This window comes from Paramisgurnus dabryanus, chromosome 19 (assembly GCF_030506205.2).
Source record: "Paramisgurnus dabryanus chromosome 19, PD_genome_1.1, whole genome shotgun sequence".
NCBI lineage: Eukaryota > Metazoa > Chordata > Actinopteri > Cypriniformes > Cobitidae > Paramisgurnus > Paramisgurnus dabryanus.
In genome coordinates this window covers 22,456,877-22,478,280 of record NC_133355.1, presented here as the reverse complement: position 1 = coordinate 22,478,280, position 21,404 = coordinate 22,456,877, and the positions used below count along the sequence as shown (strand labels likewise).

Below are 21,404 nucleotides of genomic sequence, written 5' to 3'. Positions count from 1 at the left end.
ATAGTTTCTTCAAAATTAAATTTTATTTGAGTGTTTTAATCAAAATATTTTCATTTTCACCATGACGTGTACGCCCCCGCCCCTTTGATTGCCCCGCCCCCAGTTAATCGAGTACTCGTTCTTCAGACCTATGGATTAATCGAAATGAAAAAATGACATAAATGCACATGCCTAGCAAACACCCCTCTTAAAGGGGAAGTCCAATCTAGACATTTTAGCCTGTTTATCACGGGTAATTTATGTCCACTTTGCATTATACATGAGGAAAAATAAATAAATTTGCACGATTTCGATTATTAGATTGATAGTGTGTTGAAGCGGAATTTTCGTAACGGTCTTTAATGGACACAATTAACCAGAATGCACTGCGCGAAACTGAGTCATTAGCTCCACCCACTAATCACTGTTCGATGCAGTCGTCAGGTTTGTTTGACTTCATGCGGCGCCGCAGGAACCGACAGCTGGATGACGTCAAGGTTCCGCGAAAGGGATTTAAAAGCAAACTCCTCCGTATGATTTCGCGAATCGCTCTCGCGGTACTTTGACGTCATCCCGCTGTCGATTCTTGCAACGCCACATGAAGTTGAACAAACCTAATAACTTCTTTTACCGCTCAACTAGCTCTCAAATCAACTCAAGTCAACTTGAAGTTAGCCGGCAGACGAACCCATCCAAAAAGTAACTCCGCTTTAAACGTCTCTGAGGGGGAAATCACCAAAGCCCTCGATAAAAGATGACTAGAACCTGTGCAGTATGTGGATGTAAGGACAACAAATTCAGGCCACCGGGAGTTTTTATTGTTGACATCAACGCGACCCTCAGCTGACCCACCACTACACTACTTTGAATATGCAGCCAGCACTTTCGTCAGGAAGATTTTGAGTACTGTTTTCAGCCCAGTTTTTCCGCGGACTCAGGTAATGTAAAATTGTTAAAATATCTGAAACATCATTTGGCTTAGTTGTTGCTTGTTTTGTGTAACTACGGTAAACATACTACGTAGAAAGTTATTATCATGTTGTTGTTATTATAAACACGAGCAAAGCAAGCTAACGTTAGCTCCTGTGCAGCTGTCAATCAAAAACGTTATCATCTACTGTCAATCATCTCGCCTCAAGACCCGCCCCCATTTAGAACATTCAGAATTAATGTAGTCGTGCATTTTTCTTCCGGTGATTTGATGACGCGTCAAATCACCGTTACTGTAGCAGTTAAAAGCTTTAATTTTTTTATATGGAGTTAGTACATTTGATGGCAGCACAATCAACTACATATATGTCATGAAATATAGTGTTGGAGCATAATGTTGTTTTAGGGTGGACTTCCGCTTTAATTTCCACCTAGAGTTGAAACTGAAAGGTCTTGAATCAGTTATCCATTTACGAATGTGATAGATAACAGTCTGACATCCTGAACTGTGTTGGGAAGTGTGCTGTTTAAATGTGTTTTAGTGAAACGACAGGGTTAAAAAGCTCAGAGAGAGAATAAGAGGACATTTAAATCAATATAATCCATCTACATGACCTTAACAATTCTGCTTAAGAACACCCATTACAAAAAATCCAACATTTTCCCATGTAGAAAAATAAGTTCCCCATTCTTTAAAGGGGACATATCATGAACATCAGACTTTTTCCAGGTTTAAGTGCTATAATTGGGTCCCCAATGCTTCTATTAACCTAGAAAATATGAAGAAGATCAACCCAGTAATTTAATTTTGGTAAACCGTTCTCTGTAAAGAATGAGAAAAATAGGCCAATGATATTTGGCTCCCCGTGTGATGTCAGACGGGGATAATACCGCCCTTTAATCTGCACTATCCAACCACGGCACTGCAATTTAGTACAGAGATCAGCTCATTTGCATTTAACAAGACACACCCAAAAACGGCAAATTTTTGTTCACACCTACAAAGTGGCAAATTTAACATGTTATAATAAATTATCTATATGATATTTTGAGCTAAAACTTTACATACGTATTCTGGGGTCAACAAAGATTTATTTGACATCTTAAAAAAGTCTTGTGACATGTACCCTTTAAAAAGATGCACCTAGTGAAGAAATACGTGTGACAATGAATGCATTAAACGTATGTACAACTCACCTAAACGTGCTGCAATGAGATGGGTGGTTCGGTTTGGGTCTTTGGCATCGACCACCAGGGTCTTGCCAACCTTGGCACCCAGCGCCTTGGCGTGGTACCATTCTCGCGTGCGCTCCATTGGATAATTGGATGGATACAGGCCACTGAAAGCGATTGTGGTGCCCGCCAGCGTACGACCCTTCAGCTCAGGGGCGATTTTCCGGATATCTGGCATTTCCGAACTCTCTTTTTGAGGTAAGGCCTCGTAGCGTGAGTAATACTCCGTGTGGATGCGAACCAACACCCCCTCGAGATAAATGAGGTGGTCGTCTTGGTCGGTGTCTTCCTCTTCCTCATCATCCTCATCCTCCATGCTGTGGTCTAAAGACTCCTCCCCCATGGTGACACCTGACTGCTCACTGTTTTGTGACTCTGTTTCCACCTCCTTCTTATCAGAACAGCCGTTCCCTAAATCACCAAGTCCTTCCAGATCGGTGTCTGGAAGATCTCCCACTTCTGTCCTTTGTTTACCCCCGTTTTCATCATCCTCTTTGCTCTTAGAATCCAATTTTGCCTGTTTGCGTTTCCCAGCCTCTACCGTCCGTTTTTCACCATCGCTGTCTGATAATCCCGTTTTATCCTCTTCGTTGTCACTGTCACTTGAGAGGTCAAACTCCAGGTCATTGGAGGTGCTGTCAGGAGCGGCATTTGGCATCTCAGTCACACCTGAGCTGGCCTCCCCCTCCGCTTTCACATTATACTTGTCAGTATTATCTGAACTCTCATTGGGCTGTTCCCCAGTGGGGTGAGTCCTCTCATTGGCTGAAGGTCCCTGAGTGGCGCTGGCAGAGGACGATGACGAATCCTCGTGCCCAGCTTTTCGATCCTTGCTGGATTTCCTGAGCCCGTTTCTTTGTTCCTCCTGTCCTGATGTACTAGAAGACTCCACGTTCTCTGCAGGCCGTCCAGCCTGGCTACCTACAACATGAAAACAGAAATAATGCTCAGATTTAACTTACCATTAAATGAGTATTTAACATACAGGCGTATTTTATCCTTTCTTAAGTTTGTAAATCAGTTAAATAGATCCCGCCGCTGGTTGGCACGCTGACCTCAAGACTGGCAGGGTGCTTTCTAGTTCCTCTCCTCTGATAAGCAGATTAATTCTGAGCTCACAGAGAGAGGTCACACACACATGCACCTTTATTAAAAGCCCACTGTCGCTTCTTATTAAACCTTGCACACCCAACTACTTTTTTCTTTCACAAAAAGTTTTGCAATTTGAAAGAAATCTAATCGCCTCTTTCAGCAAAGCTTAGGATCTAAGCAAATATATACCAATGAGACGAGAAACACTCCAAAGATGTCTCATTTAGAGATTGTGTGGACAAACAGGATGCACCAAGCAGGAAATTACATCGGAGGAGAAGCTGCATGAACCTGTGTGTTAAGCTATGTTTATACTCGACGCGTCCGCACGGGCGCGTTGGTGCGCGCGGCAAAAATGGCGTCAACGCGGAGTGGGCGGTCGCACGTGTTGGGTGCGCGAGACCCCATTTCGCGTGGCGCTGTGCACGGCATTTTTTGTAACTTTCCGCGCGGCTCCGCATCCAAAATGACCGAACTCGAGGCGATTCTGTCCGAGCAGGCAAGCCTGTGACGTATCTCTTTGATCAATCCAAGCAAAACAATGTATATATTTATCTGACACTCTGTAAGTAAAGTATGGAAACTTTGCAGTTTAAAACACAAATTCTTTTACATGATTCAGAATGTTTGGCTTATATTTGTATTGAAAGAACTACTGGACGAGGAATAAAATACAAACCTTAAGATGTCTGTACTGTTTGTTTAGTAAAAACGTTAATGAAATGATTATGTTAAATAAAGACATATTTAAAATATTGTTGTTTTATTCATGTTCTCATATTTATATATATCAAACTCTAATGTTAAAAGCACCAGGGTTGTTCCAGCGGACGACTTCTTCTATCCTCTTCTTTGTGTTTGTTTTTGACTTTATTGCTCGCGTCGCCCCTGGTGGTTCAAAAAATAGTGCAACAGCGAGCGCGTCAACTATAAACGCCTCGTCCGTTTGGTGAGACGCGCGCGCAATCCGCGGAGACTTGCGTTGCGGACCAAAGCGCGACCATAAACAAGGCTTTAATCTGGGGTAATGGGGACTGAGCCCGTTTGTTTTTTATGTGTATGCAAATGCTGAATAAATATTACATTAAACAATAAAAAGTAACTTAACATGTTATTGCTGAGTGTTTATATTGTCTTTATAAATATTAACGCAAGTGCAGAATGCTACCTTGTGGGTGTGGAAACAGTGAAAGGGTTAATTTAGGTGGGCTGAGGGGACGCTGAACAGGGGTCAAACCAATTTACACATTTAAATAGATAGGACTTTAGTTCTAGTGCATGACTGAAATATCTGCCCAGAGGCATTGCAAACATGGCCTCCTTGTGGTGTGACTTCCTTCAACAAACTTTGTTTTTAGTTAGAATAATGTCTTAAAGGGTCTTGTTATGTAGACAGCAGACAGCAAGGTGATTTTGTAGCATGGCTGATATATATATAACCATTTCCAGTAAGTTACAGTTACAGTTGCTATAAGAATAAACATTACCTGCAGGTTTTCTGGACATCTGAGCCTCCCGTGAGCCCGGCGGGGCGTTGATGTCCCCCGTGCCTTGGAAGTAGATGTATTTTTTCACTGTGATGAGGTTGGGGGCAAACTTCCACACATCCTCTCTATCATCTATAATGCACACCATAGAGTCTCCGCAGGGAAACAAATTTCTACGAGACACAACAATGCGAAATCATCACTTTATAAAAAAAGTTTGAGGATTTGTCACATCTATGAGCTGCAGAGCGTGAATGAACATGTTTTCATATCAGCAATAGGCAATTTGGGGCCAAATCCTTTAATGAGAATTGATTATTTGGGAATATCTGGTGCATCTAAACAAATTCCCAAGAGCATCTTCGCTTGAGATGTGTAATGGTAAACAAAGTCATTCAAACTAATAGAAGCATTGAGCTGCGCAGACTTAGCTTCTAAAGCTTTATCGACTTAAAGAAAGTAAAGAGTATGCAGTAAAAGTCTGATCATGACTCTGTTTCTGTTTGACTCTGGATGCTCTTTACAAACTGTTCTTGCTTCAAGGTTACTGTTAAGAGCAGTATATGAAACCCACACATATTAACGGTCTGACACAAGAACATCCAACCGCTTACTGGATTTCCTCCTTTATACTTTAAAAAAAGGAAATAAATATTGTGCATGGTAGCTTTAGCGCGACTTTATTTAATAAAGCAAATAGTAGGAATGCTTCGTTCAGGTTTTTGGCAGCCGATACCAGGACCGATTTGTTGTCTTCGTGATCGGCAGATACCAATGCCCGATACTTCAAGCTGATATGCAAGCTCTTTGATGATATGATACGTAACGTCTTCCCATGGTACGCAAGAGGAACTTTCCGAAACTTGTATGAACCCGAAGTGCATTCGGCACAGAAATACTTTGTCACACGTCAAACTGCTTTTTTGACACTTTGCCTATGTTAAACTGTGTTAAGCCAGAATGGATGAAATACCGTTAACCCCCCCCCCCCCCCCCCAATGTTAAGTGATTAAGAAAAATGTTCTTACCCCATTGGCAGATTTTTAATTGTATCTTTGTACAATTCACTTTAATTGTATCTTTGTATTTTATAAATTGTATTTTTACACTTATTTTTTGTTAAACTTAAGACTTATTTTCTTAGGTAAGTTCGCTCATTAAGAAAATGCATCTTGATTTAAGAATTCTTTTGATATTTGTACTGAAAACAAGACAAAACACTAAGTAAGAAAGGCATTTTTTGCAGTAGGTACATTAAATATTAATTTGAAATCTTTTATTAGCTCATTCAAACGAAATGTAGACCTTCCCTGAGGTAACCCCATTTATTATAAGATAATTTTGAGATTGAGAAGTTGAGATATTATAATATTAGAATAGGACAAGACATTCAAATCATTCATTAATTTCTAAATATAAAGCCATATGTTATCAAAAAACATATTTATATTTAATTTTTGTTTAATATTAAACTGTACCTGTAAAAATGATGCAGCATCTGGGTTACCGTGTGTTATTAGTTTTGAGCGGTTGTTATCGGGGATAACAAACCTACAAATGTTGCGACTGGCCAATCAAAATCAAGCATTCCAATGAGCCGTGTAATAAAGCGTGTTGTGACTGTGGTGTGTGTGTGTGTGTGTGTGTGCGCAAGTATACTTAAGATTCATGTTGTCTCACGTCTGTACAAACTGCTTGTCCAGTTTACAATTGTGGAAAGTTAAGTGTGTTAAGAAGCAGTGTTTATGTCTACACGACATGACAGTGATGATGGCTTGTGCACCTTTTGTATAGACCATTTCAAAAGATGTAAACACTACTGGTCCAGAAACACTTCCTGTTTCAGTCTGTGACTGTTTTTTTTATTATTTCACATATATCATTATCTTTAAGATGTTTGTTTAACTTTTTGATTCAGTTCTATATGTTCTGTTGGTTGTATTTTATCCCAACGTTTATCTAGTGTTAAAAAACTGAAACAGGAAGTGCTTCTGGACCAGTGTTGTTTACATCTTTTGAAAAGGTCTATATTTACAGACAGGAAAACAGATGCTTGTATAAATGCAATAAACATTTTTAACTATACGAATATAAGAGTATAAGAAAGGAAAAAGACTGAAGGTGAGACATAGTATGTAAGCAATGTATGTAAGCAATGAGCTCACCTGAGGTTGCCCGTCTTAGAGTAGGGGTCTATGCATTCATCTCTAGACATGATTCTGTGAGAGAAGAGCTTCTTCTCGGGATCCAAGAAGCCTTAACAAAAAAAGCGAGGAAATTAAATTTAACACATGAGAAAGAGAAAGAGAGAGAGAGAGAGAAATAAAGAAAGAGAGAGAGTGCAAAATAGTAATTTCCTTTAAAGATGAAGTGTAAATTACACCTGGAGAATTACAACACTATTCTTGGATGGCAGACCTGAGACTATTTTCAGCCCTCCAACCACTATAAGCAGATATCTACATCTACAGAAGATGCAAACATGCGGTTTCCCATACAAAACTTGTTCCTGCCATGATGCTATACAGTGAGGTCATAGCCAGGGCACTGTTATATGTTTGCTGGTTTATATGAAGTGCTTTTTTAGGTCATTCTGAGCCTACAGTAACAGCATTAACTTTCTAACACCAAAAAAACATGTAAAAAGAAGTGAAAAAAAGAAAGAAAAAAAAGAAGAAAAAAAAAGAAGAAAAAGAAGAATTGTGATGCTTTTCAAAGGTGAAGGTTTCTCCAGCAAACAAACTTTCATTCAGAAAACTTCCTTCAGTCTTTAGATAAAGTATTGATGCTAAGTGCAATATCCAAACACTTAAAATATGAATGGATGCTCACTTAATACAAAAACTCTTGAGGTCTCATTCAAACCCACGTCTGGAACGGAGACACCAGGGGAATCGACTGTGCACAAAACATCCTGTTAAATCCTCACCCACTTGAACTAAAACCAGACTGCAAACCCTCTGAGCATTTCAGCTATACTCACCACATTACCACTTCTTATCTAAATATAAAAGACTTAAAAGTAGGGCTGATAAATACTTCATCACCTTTACTTTGCGCTGTTAGTACATCACAAGTGATGATTTTTATTTTCGGCTAAACTCCATGTGTGTCAAAACTAAGCTTGTGTGTCAAAATTAAGCTTACAAAGGCTATATCAAACAAAGCATTTGCTGAATGATAAAATTGATTTCTTATAAATATAACTCTAAAGCTGACATACTTCTAAGGCACAGCGTATATACATTTATTTGAATATATATGACAGATTAAATTAATAACAAAAGTAAATATCCATAAAAGTTGAGGTAAAAATAGTAACATATTAAAACACAGATGCGTTATAGACTAAACACTGAAATAATAATACTATGGTATTTCCCTAGTCTTTGGCTTTTATCCAAAGGACATCTAGGACTGGTGCACCTTTCCGGGACTTTGTGTCCACTGATGAACTACATTTCATGCCACAGGTTATAAAGATTATTAATAAAAAAACACATATCCTCTACTATTCAAAACATAGCTAGAAGATGAACAAATGCTGCCACCTGGTGTCGTTGCGGTAAGCCAATTTAGTCTTACAAAAAACACAAACCATTTTGGAAAAGTGCAAGGCTGTTGTGTGTGACTCTCTCTTTCAGCACAAACTACACAGCAAAGTTTTTTTTTGGGGGGGGGGGGGGCTTGCTAAAAATAATTATGTGTTTTTTTGTTTTGTTTCACCCAACAGGTGAAAACTAGTCACATACTAAAGTATACTTAAATTAGATTCGAACAAACCCCTTGTCTCGAGTAGCCATGTCTGGAATGGTTGCTTTGAATGCCCAAGAACAGCCTTAGATGCCATATGACTGACATTAACTAGGGACAGGTCATTCCTAAAAACTTGGATCTGAGAGGTCTCAGTGCTTTAAGTGGGTGCAACAACCCTGTGAGATAGATAATCTTGCACACATCTAGTGCTTTAAAACCGAAGTTGAAATGTTAAATTCTACTGTAAGTTTCCTTCTTTCTTTCTTCTTCATGCTAGTTCAGCATCTATGGCTATATTTACGACAAGAACTGGTTAATCCATACAAAAGTTGATAGACAGAAGTTAATCCATACACATGTTGGCAGAGGGGCAATTTGGTATCTTCAATTCACCTAACCTGCATGTTTTAGGCCTGTAGGAGGGAACCAGAGTAAACGGATGCTGACACAGGGAGAAGATGCAAACTTGAAAAGCCACCTGACCTAGCCAGGTCTCAAACCGGGGAACTTCTTGTTGTTGGGTAACAGTGCTACCCACTGAGCCATCCACTATGCTCTACGTTAAGTTTAACTGGCAACCACTGTAAATTCATCAAAATGGGAGTGATATGCTGGAATTTATGGGTACCAATCAAAAGCCTGGCTGCTGCATTTTGGACCAGCTAAAGTCGCTCCATAGAAGACTGATTAGTACCATAATAGGGTGAATTGCAGTAATCTAGCCATGATGTAAAAAATGCATGAATTACTCTCTCAAAGGTCTTTTTTGATAGAAACGTTTTGACCTGAGCCAGGCAGCGAAGATGGAAGAAACATGACTTAACCGCACTATTAATCTGCTTGTCAAACCAAAGACTGGAATCGAACTGAACGCCTAGGTTCTTTACACACCAAATTAAATAACCAAGGTCATAATCATGATTATTTTAATAAAAAGTCATTGGGTCCAAATCACCTCAGTTTTACATTCATTAAAGGTGGCGGTATGCACCTATGAAGTTGTTTCGCAACCCGCCATTAAACATTACAAGAAAAAGACAGTGATGTGAACGCGCATATTGCTTTGGGGATAGTGTTGTAATAAGAGGTAAAAAATTATTTAAATGCTGTTCGGTTTCTCACACAAACCGATCGTTTCGGGTCTTAGACATTGATGTGTCGTCACGAGCCGCAGGGTTTAATTTAGATTTGTCTGTTCATGTTTTTTTCTATATCAGATTTTGTTACCATCCACTTGCATTATATGACTGACAGACTAAAACGGTTGGAGTTAGAAATCTACTGAAGAACCAAAGTCACCTACATCTTGGATGGCCTGGGGGTAAGCTGATAAACATAATTTCATTTAAAGATGAACTATCCCTTTAAGTGTCAAGAAATTCCTCTTAAGACATAGTTTGAGTTCTTGCATACATGTAAACAAGAGGTCCCAGTGCATTTTTAACATCAGGTTTACAAAATATACTGAGTATCATCAGCATACAGGTGAAAAACTTCACTATTTCTTCAATATTAAACCCAGAGGTAAACAGTCAGCACAAGAATAAAACCCTGGGGAACGGCCCAAGTTAATGTAGCAACAGAAGATGTATGTTGACATCTGGCATGCACAGAACATTTTTGATTCATTAAAAACTCTTGAAACCAATTCAGAAAGTTTTTTCTTTTTATCAGAAAATGCTAATTCCAATTAAGCGTGCCGTATGCATCAGACATTCATCCAACGGTAAGGCTGAGACTAGCAAACCCCTAACCTTAGCAACCACTATAAATGTTTAAGTGCTACATTTATTTAATAATAATCTGGTTAATACACTGGCATGCTCTGTCTATTTGCAAATGCTTAAAACGTACCTGCGATGGTGTGAGCATATAAACGGCTGCCGAAGGTGAAGACATGCAGCTCATAAAGTTTGGCGATCTTCTCTAGAAACTCTTTGCAGTGAGGCCTGAATCGCGTGTGAAGCATTGGTTCTCCACGTCCAAGCTGGAAATGAAAGATTCCCTGGAAAGACATCACATCATAGAGGCCAATCAGAGATGGGCGAAAAAGAACAAAACAAATAGAAATCTTTACAATGACTCAGTGAAAGCAAGATCATATGCACGGATATAAGGATTTTCTACAAGGCTCCATTTGATGAAGGAACACTAATATTAAGTAAAAAATCTGAAAAAATAAATAAATAACCCACAGAAGAAAATCATTTAAACCTTTGAACGCTCTCTGAATGGGATAAAGAACCGAGATCGCTTTGTCTGAGCTCATCGAGCGAACATATGTCTGACAGAATGAAAGCATGAACGCCCACAAAAAGAAGATATTATAAAATGAAAGATAGCAGACAAAAAAGGTAAGACTTTAGAAAATCAATCAACGCTCTGCGTAAATGGGTTCTTCAAAGCAATATATCTTACACCCACAATAATCTGAAGTCACAGCAACAAACAAATGAGATCATTTCTACAAAACAACGAATAGCTCTCACTCAAGATAACATCATTCTTGATTTTAAGTGTTAAACTCTGTACTGTAAAACAAAACTGCATCTTACTCCTTTCAGAAGGCCACAAAAACAATATCATGCAATAAAAAAAATGACTGAGACAAAATTAAATCTGATTTATCGTTTAAGCAGTATATGGGAGCTGTAAAATATATGAATAATGCACTCAAGCTAGTTACCCTGTTGGACATGCGCTGACAGGGCTGTTCAGTGGTGTGGATCAGCGTCTGGTCCAGATCCACCATCAGCACCAGCTTCCTGTTCCTGTGAAGTCTATGCTGGTCCTCTCGGCCAAGCTGCTCTGCTTGCTGCTCACAGACAAACAAGAACAAAAAAACTGAGCTTTTGTGCTGGAAACTAATGATAAGATACAAGTACTATATCTGTTATCTGAGTGCTTTATGTAGAGCCATGTATTTTACTTTAACATTGTCTGTACTCACATGGTTTGTATAATACAGCAACACAAAATGGAAGCTTAAGGAGGAACCTAAAGGGTACTTGTATGCTTTATATTTGCCTTCTACTACTATTGACCGATTAAATATTTTCAATAATTAAAAAAAAATGTAATGCTTATTTTAAAGGGGACATATAGTGAAAATCTGACTTTTTCCATGTTTAAGTGCTATAATTGGGTCCCCAGTGCTACTATCAACCTAGAAAATGTGAAAAAGATCAACCCAGTAGTTCTGGTAAACCATTTTCTGCAAGCATGTAAAAACAGTTAATTGAAATTTTGCTCCCCCTGTGATGTCAGAAGGGGATAATACCGCCCTCTAATCTGCACTATCCAACCACAGCACTGTCATTTAGTGCAGATATCAACTAATTTGCATTTAACAAGACACACCCAGAACGGCACATTTTTACATGCTATAATAAATTATCTTTGTTATTTTGAGCTAGAACTTCACATACGTACTCTGGGGACACCAAAGGTTTATTTGACATCTTAAAAAAAACTGTTGTAAAATGTCTCCTTTAAGCGTTGGAGGTTGCCATTATGTTTTGCGCATAGTGCGTTCGGAGTTGCCTTGAAATATTACTAGTTAACTATAGTAAGTTTTATTATGTGAGAATGTTTTAGTCTCCATTTCGACCTTCTTACCTCTTAAAACGTCTTTATTTTGATCATTTTTCATTTGTATGGGTTTTTTTCATTGTTCATCATTTATGTTACTCCCCGGTTCATATTGAAAGAGGACGTTGATGTTCTTGTATTTTTCATGGCATGCAGATGTCAAGACCACATGGCACCACCTACTGTCTGTGAGCATTTATAACTCTCATCTTCCGTTTCACATCATTTTGTAAAAATATAAGATATATGAACTCTTCATCCACTGTGGTAGCATTCTGGCAGCACTCACCTCTGAGCTGACCATCAGTTCTGGAACGCTGTGTACCATGGAAACGGTCGCTGTGGAGACGGGAGCGTGCTGCTTTCCATTCTTGCTCTGTAGCCTGGAAAACAGCATCAGCACCATCTAGTTCCCAAAGTAATCTAGCATAAAGATCTTAAAGAACTGAGAACACTAGCAAACATGAAACAAACTACATACCTGAATGTGATTTTACTTGTTAAATAAACAAAAATCAACTTTTAACTAGAGATTAATAGCACAAAAGAGATAAAAGTGGGTTGACTCACTGAGTTAAGTCCTGGCCACATTCTGCACAAAGGCCCTTCATCACTATGGGATGGCTGCATTCTTCCACTTTTGCTATGACACCCCTGTTATAAAGATAAAAATGTGTAAAAATGTAATTATAAATTAAATGTTCAAATGCACACACATTCCACATGTGATCATAGCATATGTGTAAACTGTTAATATAATCTTTAGTCTAAAGCCCGGAGTATAGGCTGTTTATACGTGAACGTAAGCGCACAGTCAAATCAAATCAAAGTCAGCCTTGCAAAGTATAGTTTATTTGACTCATACATGTACACAGACTTTTGACACATACACATTGCGACAAAAAGCAATACCTCCCATGGGCTACAAACTACATTCTCCTGAATGCGCATATGCGACCGGTGTGTACAATGTACGCAGGGTTTCAAAAATCCAGTGGTGCACACATTCTTCTGATGGCAAAAATTACATCGGGCACTGTACACGGACCCTCACTTGCACGTAAAAAAGTTGATTATACTTTAGCCATGAGTGCAATGTGGAAGGTAAGGATGTTGCTAGACATGCTCCCATTAACTTACTTTTTTAATCACTTTTTCTTAAAAGCCCCTGCTGTGTGCAGAAGTGTGCAGCCCAATGCCTGCTTACCCCACCATCCCTACACTGCAACTAATACTAGGAAATTATTTAAACATGAATGCATTTGAAATACTGAGGTTCTCAGCCATATAGTTACTGCCAACTGTTTATTTAGTGTCCTTAATTAGTGAAATAAATGTAAATTTCATATCTGAAAGATTATGCGTGTCTCAATCAAGTACAGTCACTTGGACTTCTGTGTGCGCGGCTGCACGGTTTGCAAAATCGGCGTAACAAAACCAGTCCAATGGTCATTAACTCTTTCCCCGCCATTGACGAGATATCTCGTCAATTAAGAGAAAACGCTTCCCCGCCAATGACGAGATTTTCTGTCTTTCCGCAATACCGCTATTATCCACCAGGTGGCGCCCTTCCGCAACTTTTTAAAACCGGAAGTATTGCCCTATGGCAAGCTGCTGGATGTCCGTGTCTGTTTTAAAGATCGCTCTGGATGGGATCTCTATGAAAAGTCCGTCACAAATATGGAATTATTATATATGGTAAATATGCTGTTTTTGCAAAAACCTACCCATATTCAAAAGCTGATTGCAAAAGAACCACTAAAGGTAGGATGAAACGTTTTTTTTTGTTTGAAAGCAGAGGGTCTGTTCTTTCATTTGGTATATTGTATGTTTATTTATTTAAAGAAGAACATTTTCTGGAAGGCATTAAACTTTGGTGAAAATCATGAAAAATGCTGGCGCTGGCTGGCAACTTTTTTTTAAAACGCTGGCGGTGAAAGAGTTAAAACTAGCCCAAAAGCATCCCAACGACCATTAACAGCTCAAATACTAACAAAGAGTGTCCTTCAATCTTTAATTGACAGAAACAAATCAACTCGCGAAAACAGCTGAAAAGTAACCTGATTCTTAACTCCGCCGTGTGCAGAGTCTGCAGACATTCATTTTAATTTTTGTGTTCTTGGTTAAAGTGCTTTATTAAGTGAATTGAGTTACTACTACATTGCAATGCATAGAGATTCTTTTTTGTGCCACAAATATTAATAAAATTAACACACTAACAATTAAATTTTAATTTGAGATTTATACTGGGGCACGCGCCCCAATAAACGGGGTATAGCTACGCCCCCAATGGAAGGCAATTCTTCATCGGGGTGACAAGTGGGATATCTCTGAGATACTTTAAGGACAAGTTTGGTATTTTACACTTAAAGCCCCGTTTTCAGATTGTTTATGATGAAATAGAACGGTTTTAAGTGAAATTTGGACATATGATGCTGGTCCGAGAATTTTCGGGTGTTTGTTGTATCAGCCCCCACCTCGACAATGGGTGTACAGGTGCACTGGAACAATCCTTCCTAAAATGCATCAAACTTTTGTTTACAAAGACGTGAAACTCACTGAGTGGTAGGGCTGCACGATTAATAAAGCAATAAACCCCGAGAAGCAGTGGGTTACCAGTGCATTTTATAACAGCTAAGGGGCGTTGTTAGGCACGACGCGAAGCGGAGTGCCTAAACCCCCTTAGCTGTTATAAAATGCACTGGTAACCCAACGCTTCGAGGGGTTTATTGCGTTTATAAAACGGTTACTTCATATGCATAACGTTAGCGGGATTTTATCAAATAAAACCCAAAAAAGTTGTAATTATATTAGTACAAATATTACTCTTCCGCCAAACAAAGTAGTTCCTCAGAATCAAGTGTGACTAAAACAGAGCGCAACTGTTGAAGTGATGATCAAATATGCTTGGAAGCATGCTGAACTCTTTCCCCGTCAGCGTTTTTTTTTTTTAAGTTGCCACCCAGTTTTAGTTTAATGCCTTCCAGAAAATTATCTTCTTTATATAAACATAAAATATCAAATGAAAGAACAGACCATCCGCTTTGAAACAAAAACAAACAAAAAACATTTCATCCTACCTTCATTTGATCCCTTATCACCTTTCAAATTTTTTTATTAAAAGCGGAGATAATTCCATTTTTGTGAAGAACTTTAGTAAGAGATCAGATTGAGCCATCAAAACTTATACGCTGTGTTTTTAGTGTTGAGTGAATGCATCAGTGTTTAAGTTGGGTTAGATCGCCACCCAGTGGATAATAGCGGACGTATGAACTTGAGTTATAAAATCCTCAGACAACGTTTTCTCTTTATCGACGAGATGACTCAACAATATTTATTGACATTCATCTGGATATCGCCATTAATTGTGCAATTGTAGACAAATTAAAAATATGATTTAAGACTGTGGTGTTTATTTTCATAAATCAATACGCAGTAACAGTGGCGCAGTGATACTTATGTAATGTGGTCTGAACCGTGAGGTTACCGGTGTATTTTATCACGGCTTAGAACGCGTTTCAACCAATCAGAATGAAGAACCAGAACTGCCCGTTTTATAATCGTATTTTTATCATGATAACGATATGCGTGCCCCACGATTAATTAATGACAATCGTCGCAGTTAACGTGTAAAGACCAAGCACAAAACAGACGGTCTAGAATCAAGCAATGTGTTTGTTATGGGTTTTTTTGCAAGTGCAGTCTGTGTTATGATAGAAATACGTTAGCATCACAAGATTTACAGTCATTCACCTTGAACGAACATAATGGCAGAGCAACAAGAAGAAAGTGCAGAAATATGTATGTTTAATTCCCAAAGAGGGTCATATAGGCCTACTCCATTGTTTGGATATTTCGGATTTGAGGAAAGTGATGTTGATCAGGTAAGTTACGAGTCTTGTGCAAATGTGCTTCCGTCCAAACATGAAATATCAAGAGTTTCAAAAGCTTAAGACACAAGCCGCAACCATAAAAAAATCCCGACCATCCAGGACATAGACAACAATAATGGATCGCGTATCATGTAAGTTAGCCAAGGATATGTATCCAATAAGCACTGTCTGTGAGCAGCAAAGGGTTTAAAAAAATGATTGCCACATAAAAGGCATATCATAGGCATGTTTTATTCAAAAATGTTTTGTTTTATTTCTGTTTAATTCTAATTTGATATAAATATATATTAGAGCCCTGCATTTAAGCCTTTTTACGCCCCTCGGGTCGGGTTTCGGACCATTTTTAGCATCACAGTTGATATGCAGCCAGGCCTCTGGATTTTTTAGGCTTCTCCACCTTTTTATATTTTAATTTGGTAAATGGACTGCATTTATATGGACTGCATTTATATAGCGCTTTTAACAGACCTTTGGCCATCCAAAGCGCTTTACAATTAGGCTCACATTCACCCATTCACTCACACATTCATACACCGACGGCGGTGTCAGCCATGCAAGGCGCCAGCCAGCTCGTCTGTTTAATTTAATTAAAAGAAACGTTGAGACATTGATAAATTGTAAAAGAAAGATGCTTAACCTGTCGCACGAGTCCACTACGCACATTCATGCACCTGTTGCAACGGTGTTTAGCGTCTCCGCCAGCAGCAGGACCTTCAGCGCATCGGGAAAAATGGATTAAAGAGACTTTTTTTCTTAGTTTAACTGTTGGATACACAAATAGCCATGTTTTATGGTAAAGCCTTGAATTTTAATTGATGCATAGCGAATGTGTAAGGTATGGCAACCTGCATGTTTATTTCGTTTCAGGTTTATTTCGTTTTGTTTTGATTCATTATTTTTCTGCACCCTGCCGCGTCTGCGAGCAACAGAGCAGCCTCCCTCCGCTTTAAAAAAAAATAGTGTGTTGATAATAAACATTTAAACTAACATTTTTATATGCTGAAAATATATATTTTATATAGATCTTATTGTAGGCAAGTGAAGTGTTGATTTGAGAGGCTCAATTGATCAAACAAGTCGTCAACATGATATTAGCTGTCGGCCGCTAACCGCTTGATCATTATCAAAAACCTTAATTTAACAAACAAAAAAGGCTCGAAAATGTAAGAAATAAAAGATATGTTATAATTTTGCCAGTTAAAACTGAACTGCTTTAATTGTTGCAATAGTCGTACAGCTGTAAGGAGTCTGTTTAAGGAGTTATTTGTTGTTATTTCTGCAGATTTCTTTTGTAAAATCTATGTGGAATTTTGCGGAATTATTTTAAATGTTTTAAAAAGTTCTAAGAGAATGGGAGCTGTGGATATTACAAAACAATAAAATATTTTATAATATAGGCCTATAAAATGTATATAATATTATATACATGGCTGTAAAGTGTAATAAAAATACTGAAGTAAATAGAAGTTCTCCACTAAAAGAATGATCGTAATCTTTAATCGTGATCAAAAGTTTGAGCAAAACAATCGTGATCATCATTTTTCCTGTAATCGTGCAGCCCTACTGAGTGGTCAGGGGTGTTCACTTATATGCTCACACAAAAATTGTTGCAAAAGACGCATTCTAACAGGTTTTATCGTAGTTTTGTCCAACTCCTTTGACTAGTATTAGATGTGCTGTGAGTTCCTTTGTATTCTTGCAATTGACAAAGGCGGAGTGTCTATTATTCAAGCTCTCAACGGAAGAATATACGGGTGTGAGGCGTTTGGAAAAATAGGTCCAAAAGTTTACAACGAATGCTAAAACACCTGTTGGAAAGCATCTTTAGCAGCGATTTTTGTGTGAGCATATCAGTGAACACCCCTGACCACTCGGTGAGTTTCACGTCTTTGTAAACGAAAGTTTAATGCATTTTAGGAAGGATTGTTCCAGTGCACCTGTACACCCAATTGTAGAGGTGGGGGCTGATACAACAGAAACCGAAAATTCTCGGGCCAGCATCATACAGTCATACAGTCACATTGTACTGCTATTATTTTGAACAAGACTGTATGTCCAAATTTCAGTCAAAACCGTTCTATTTCATCATAAACAATCTGAAAACAGGGCTTTAAGTGTAAAATACCAAACTTGTCCTTTAAAGGCAGTCATGGACAATGATTAGTCACTTTAACAATCCAGCCCGCTTACTGTAACCAAACCGTTTGTGAGCCCCATTGATTTCCATAGTAGGAAAAAATAACACTATGGAAGTGAATGGGGCCTCTGATTGGTTTGGTTACAAACACTCCTCAAAACATCTTTTTTTTGTGTTCATCAGAACAAAAAAATGTATACAGGTTTGTAACAACATGAGAGTGATGACAGAATTTTCATTTTTGGGTGAACTATCCCTTTAATTTAAAAAAAAAACTTTTTTTTAAAAAGTGGTCTTAATTTTAATGCATGTCAAAGATTTGATTAGTAACTGCTTTATAAAGACACTAGGGTATTTGAGGACATACTGTTTATTTAGAGACAGCACAACCTTACTCACTTTATGGCAAAGGGTTTCAATCATGTTTCCGGAGACCCACTGACCTGTAGAAAACATCTCCAAAACTAAACTAGAGTACCAGACCTAGATTTGCTGGTTCAGATGTGTTTGATTAGAGTTAAACTTTGTAGGGCAACCAAAGGCAGGACTGAAAACACCTGCTTATTACTTGAAATACAGCAGATAAACCAAATGTTTACATTCACAAAGCATAAAAAACAAACTAAACGAAAACAAAGCAAGTGACAAGTTAAACCGAGGGTGATGGTGGTGGACAACATAAAAAACAACAAACCTTAAATAAAAACTAAAGTTAGTTTACAAAGAATTCTTAAAATAACGATTAAAGTTTTCGTTTATTTTTACGAGACCACGAGTAAGCCTCCTCCTCATGCCTAGAACACCACACCCCCTCTCCCAAAGCCCGCCTTCAAAAGACAGCTCAGCCAACCCGATGTCCCCAAATCTGCACGCGTAAATGAATGACAAGGCCGAGCTCGTTTATCATTGGCTAAAAAACGGCGGAGCGCTCCCCCAACTGCTTTTAGCTGTTTACGAACCCAAAAGCTGTCACATATACACAACCTGGTGACATTTATTTCAGTGGTATCTATAAGGTAACCGGAACTTTTAACACGTAAAGCACAATTACATAGAGTTTACTATATTCTAGCGTCCGAAAATTGTGTCTTTGCTGTCAAACGAACTAATACATACGCGCTAGTTTGCCCGCTGTGGTCGGCACAATACATTAGCTTAACGCGTGCACGCTCGGTTACAGCCCCTTTAAACTAGCAAATACAAAAAGTTAACTGACAATCCTGCTGGTTTTGGTCAATGCAAATGAGCGTATATAAGGACTTATGTGTGTCTTACCCAGGCGCTATGACCTGCCCAAGTTGACAGCAGAGTTCCCGCACGACTCCTGTGCGATCCGACTTCAGCTTCCTCTCGGGCGCTCGCGGCTCACTCTCGGTAGGAATCGGTGCGCATACGGCGATGACGGAGTCAACGTTTACCAGAGTTCCGGGCTTCACCTTCCACTCAAGCAGCCGCAGAGGACGCGCTCCTAAGGGCCATCGGATCTCCGTTACCTGAACCACGGGGCCCTCTGCTGCCGCACCGCCGCCAGAGTCTGCAGGCTCCTCCATCAGACCTTTAAACTTAAGTCAGGGACAAACGGCGGACTGCAGAACGCGATTAATGAAAACTAATATAGGGACTAAAAAACCGCTAAAATTCCTCCGAGAGGTAGTATCAGTGAAAATAATGCGATGAAAACGAACTGTAGTGCAGAGCACACTGAAGCGCAGGTTCACTCTTCCCGCCCGTAAACAGGAAACACAAGAGTGCAGCACGAGCGAGACTCCATCCACTTCCGGGAGACTTTAATCGCACTTAGTTTTTAATTACTTTATTATAAACGAATAAAAATTAACTTATTTTTTAATTGCATATAATGATGATTATATGATGTGATAATAAATACATTTGTTAAACAAATTTAAAACATACGATTTAGTAGTTTTTTTTGTTTAAAGTGCAATTTAATAAAAAAAGAAAATTTTCTCTGAACAACTAGTTTGTTCCTGTAATTGGATCTTTTGCACCGCACTGTATTTATTCTTCCCTTTCCCCTTTGAGACTGACGAACCTCAGCATTGTGATGTAATCTGATGAAATATCATGATCATACCATGCCTCCCAATGTCAAGGGATTATGAGCTCGTCAGTGCAATACTAAATGTGTTTAGTTCTATAACTAAGATCTTTTGTTTGAATTCAACAGCAATACAATAATTACAATAAACAATTGCATTCTTCATTTATGCATTTGGCAAACAATTTTATCCAGCAACCTACAGTGCTTACAAGGAATACGTTTATTTTATAAGTAGATTTTTTTTTAATAAAAATACTGGAGGGAGGAATGCCACATTTAAAAACAATGTTAAAGTAAACTGGACTGTTGTAGAACCTGCAATGTGAAATAATTTAAGTTTTACATAAAAAGCAAAATTTTTAGTTATTATTTACGTGATTATGGTTTACTTATAATATATATGCACAATTTTTGCATCATTCATTCATACGTATGCGAATCCGTCAGAGCAAAAACGCATGCTCGTTTTTCGGCGCTACTCTTATTGTTTTAACATTAGGTAATTTTATTTGACATTAAAGGTTACATTCTCAATGTTTTCAATACTGATTGAATCGATTATTAATAGTTGAGAAAATTAGATAAAGAGTTTGATTACTCTGCTTCAGTTTAGACTAAACATATATATACTTTACACAGGTCAAAAATAATCCCTACTGAAAAATCCAGCTAAAACCAGCATAAACTGGTAGCTGTTTTTTGCAGGGTTTAAGGTGGCAGTAGCTAGTTTAAGCTGGTCCTCCCAGTCTGGCAAAACTGGTCAAGCTGGTGGGTCAGCTGGTCTTCCAGCCTGACCAGCTAAGTCCAGCTAGACCAGCTTAAAAAGTGACCAAAACACATCTAGACCAGCTTGCTACACCAGCAATACCAGCTAAAACCAAGCTGGGAGACCAGCTAAAACCAGTTTACCAGTTTAGGCTGGTCTTAGCTGGATTTTTCAGTAGGGATTGAAATATGTAAGTTTTTGGGGCAGTGTCCCAGACAAGGTTTAGATTAATTCACAGGATTAGGCCTAAGATTTATTATGACATTTAAGTAGTTTTTACAAAAATACCCTAACCCCACATAAAACAATACGGCTGCTGTGCATCTCGAGACACAACAGTGGCATTAATATTTGTAAAGATCTGGAGTTTTTAAGGAGTTTTTAAATTAAGGCGACTTAAACATGCATTTTTATCTGGTACTAGGATAAGCCATGTCCGGAAAACAGCCCCATCGTGTTTTATATCTAAAAAGTCGCA

The 21,404-nt window shown here is 38.5% G+C and overlaps 1 protein-coding gene across 2 annotated transcripts in view; it reads right to left on the bottom strand.

Moving 5' to 3' along the window:
* ctdp1 (CTD (carboxy-terminal domain, RNA polymerase II, polypeptide A) phosphatase, subunit 1) overlaps positions 1-19,841 on the bottom strand; it is a 141,962-nt gene extending 122,121 nt beyond the window's left edge. For both annotated transcript variants that reach the window (XM_065293353.2, XM_065293360.2), the window contains exons 1-8: positions 19,374-19,841; positions 12,639-12,722; positions 12,358-12,451; positions 11,164-11,292; positions 10,332-10,482; positions 6,887-6,977; positions 4,722-4,894; positions 2,107-3,063 (exon numbers count right to left, since the gene is read on the bottom strand). In XM_065293353.2, coding sequence (XP_065149425.1) covers positions 2,107-3,063; positions 4,722-4,894; positions 6,887-6,977; positions 10,332-10,482; positions 11,164-11,292; positions 12,358-12,451; positions 12,639-12,722; positions 19,374-19,648 — 1,954 coding nt within the window. In that variant the 5' untranslated portion in view covers positions 19,649-19,841. The remainder of the gene's footprint in view (positions 1-2,106; positions 3,064-4,721; positions 4,895-6,886; positions 6,978-10,331; positions 10,483-11,163; positions 11,293-12,357; positions 12,452-12,638; positions 12,723-19,373) is intronic.
* Positions 19,842-21,404: the final 1,563 nt, after the last annotated feature.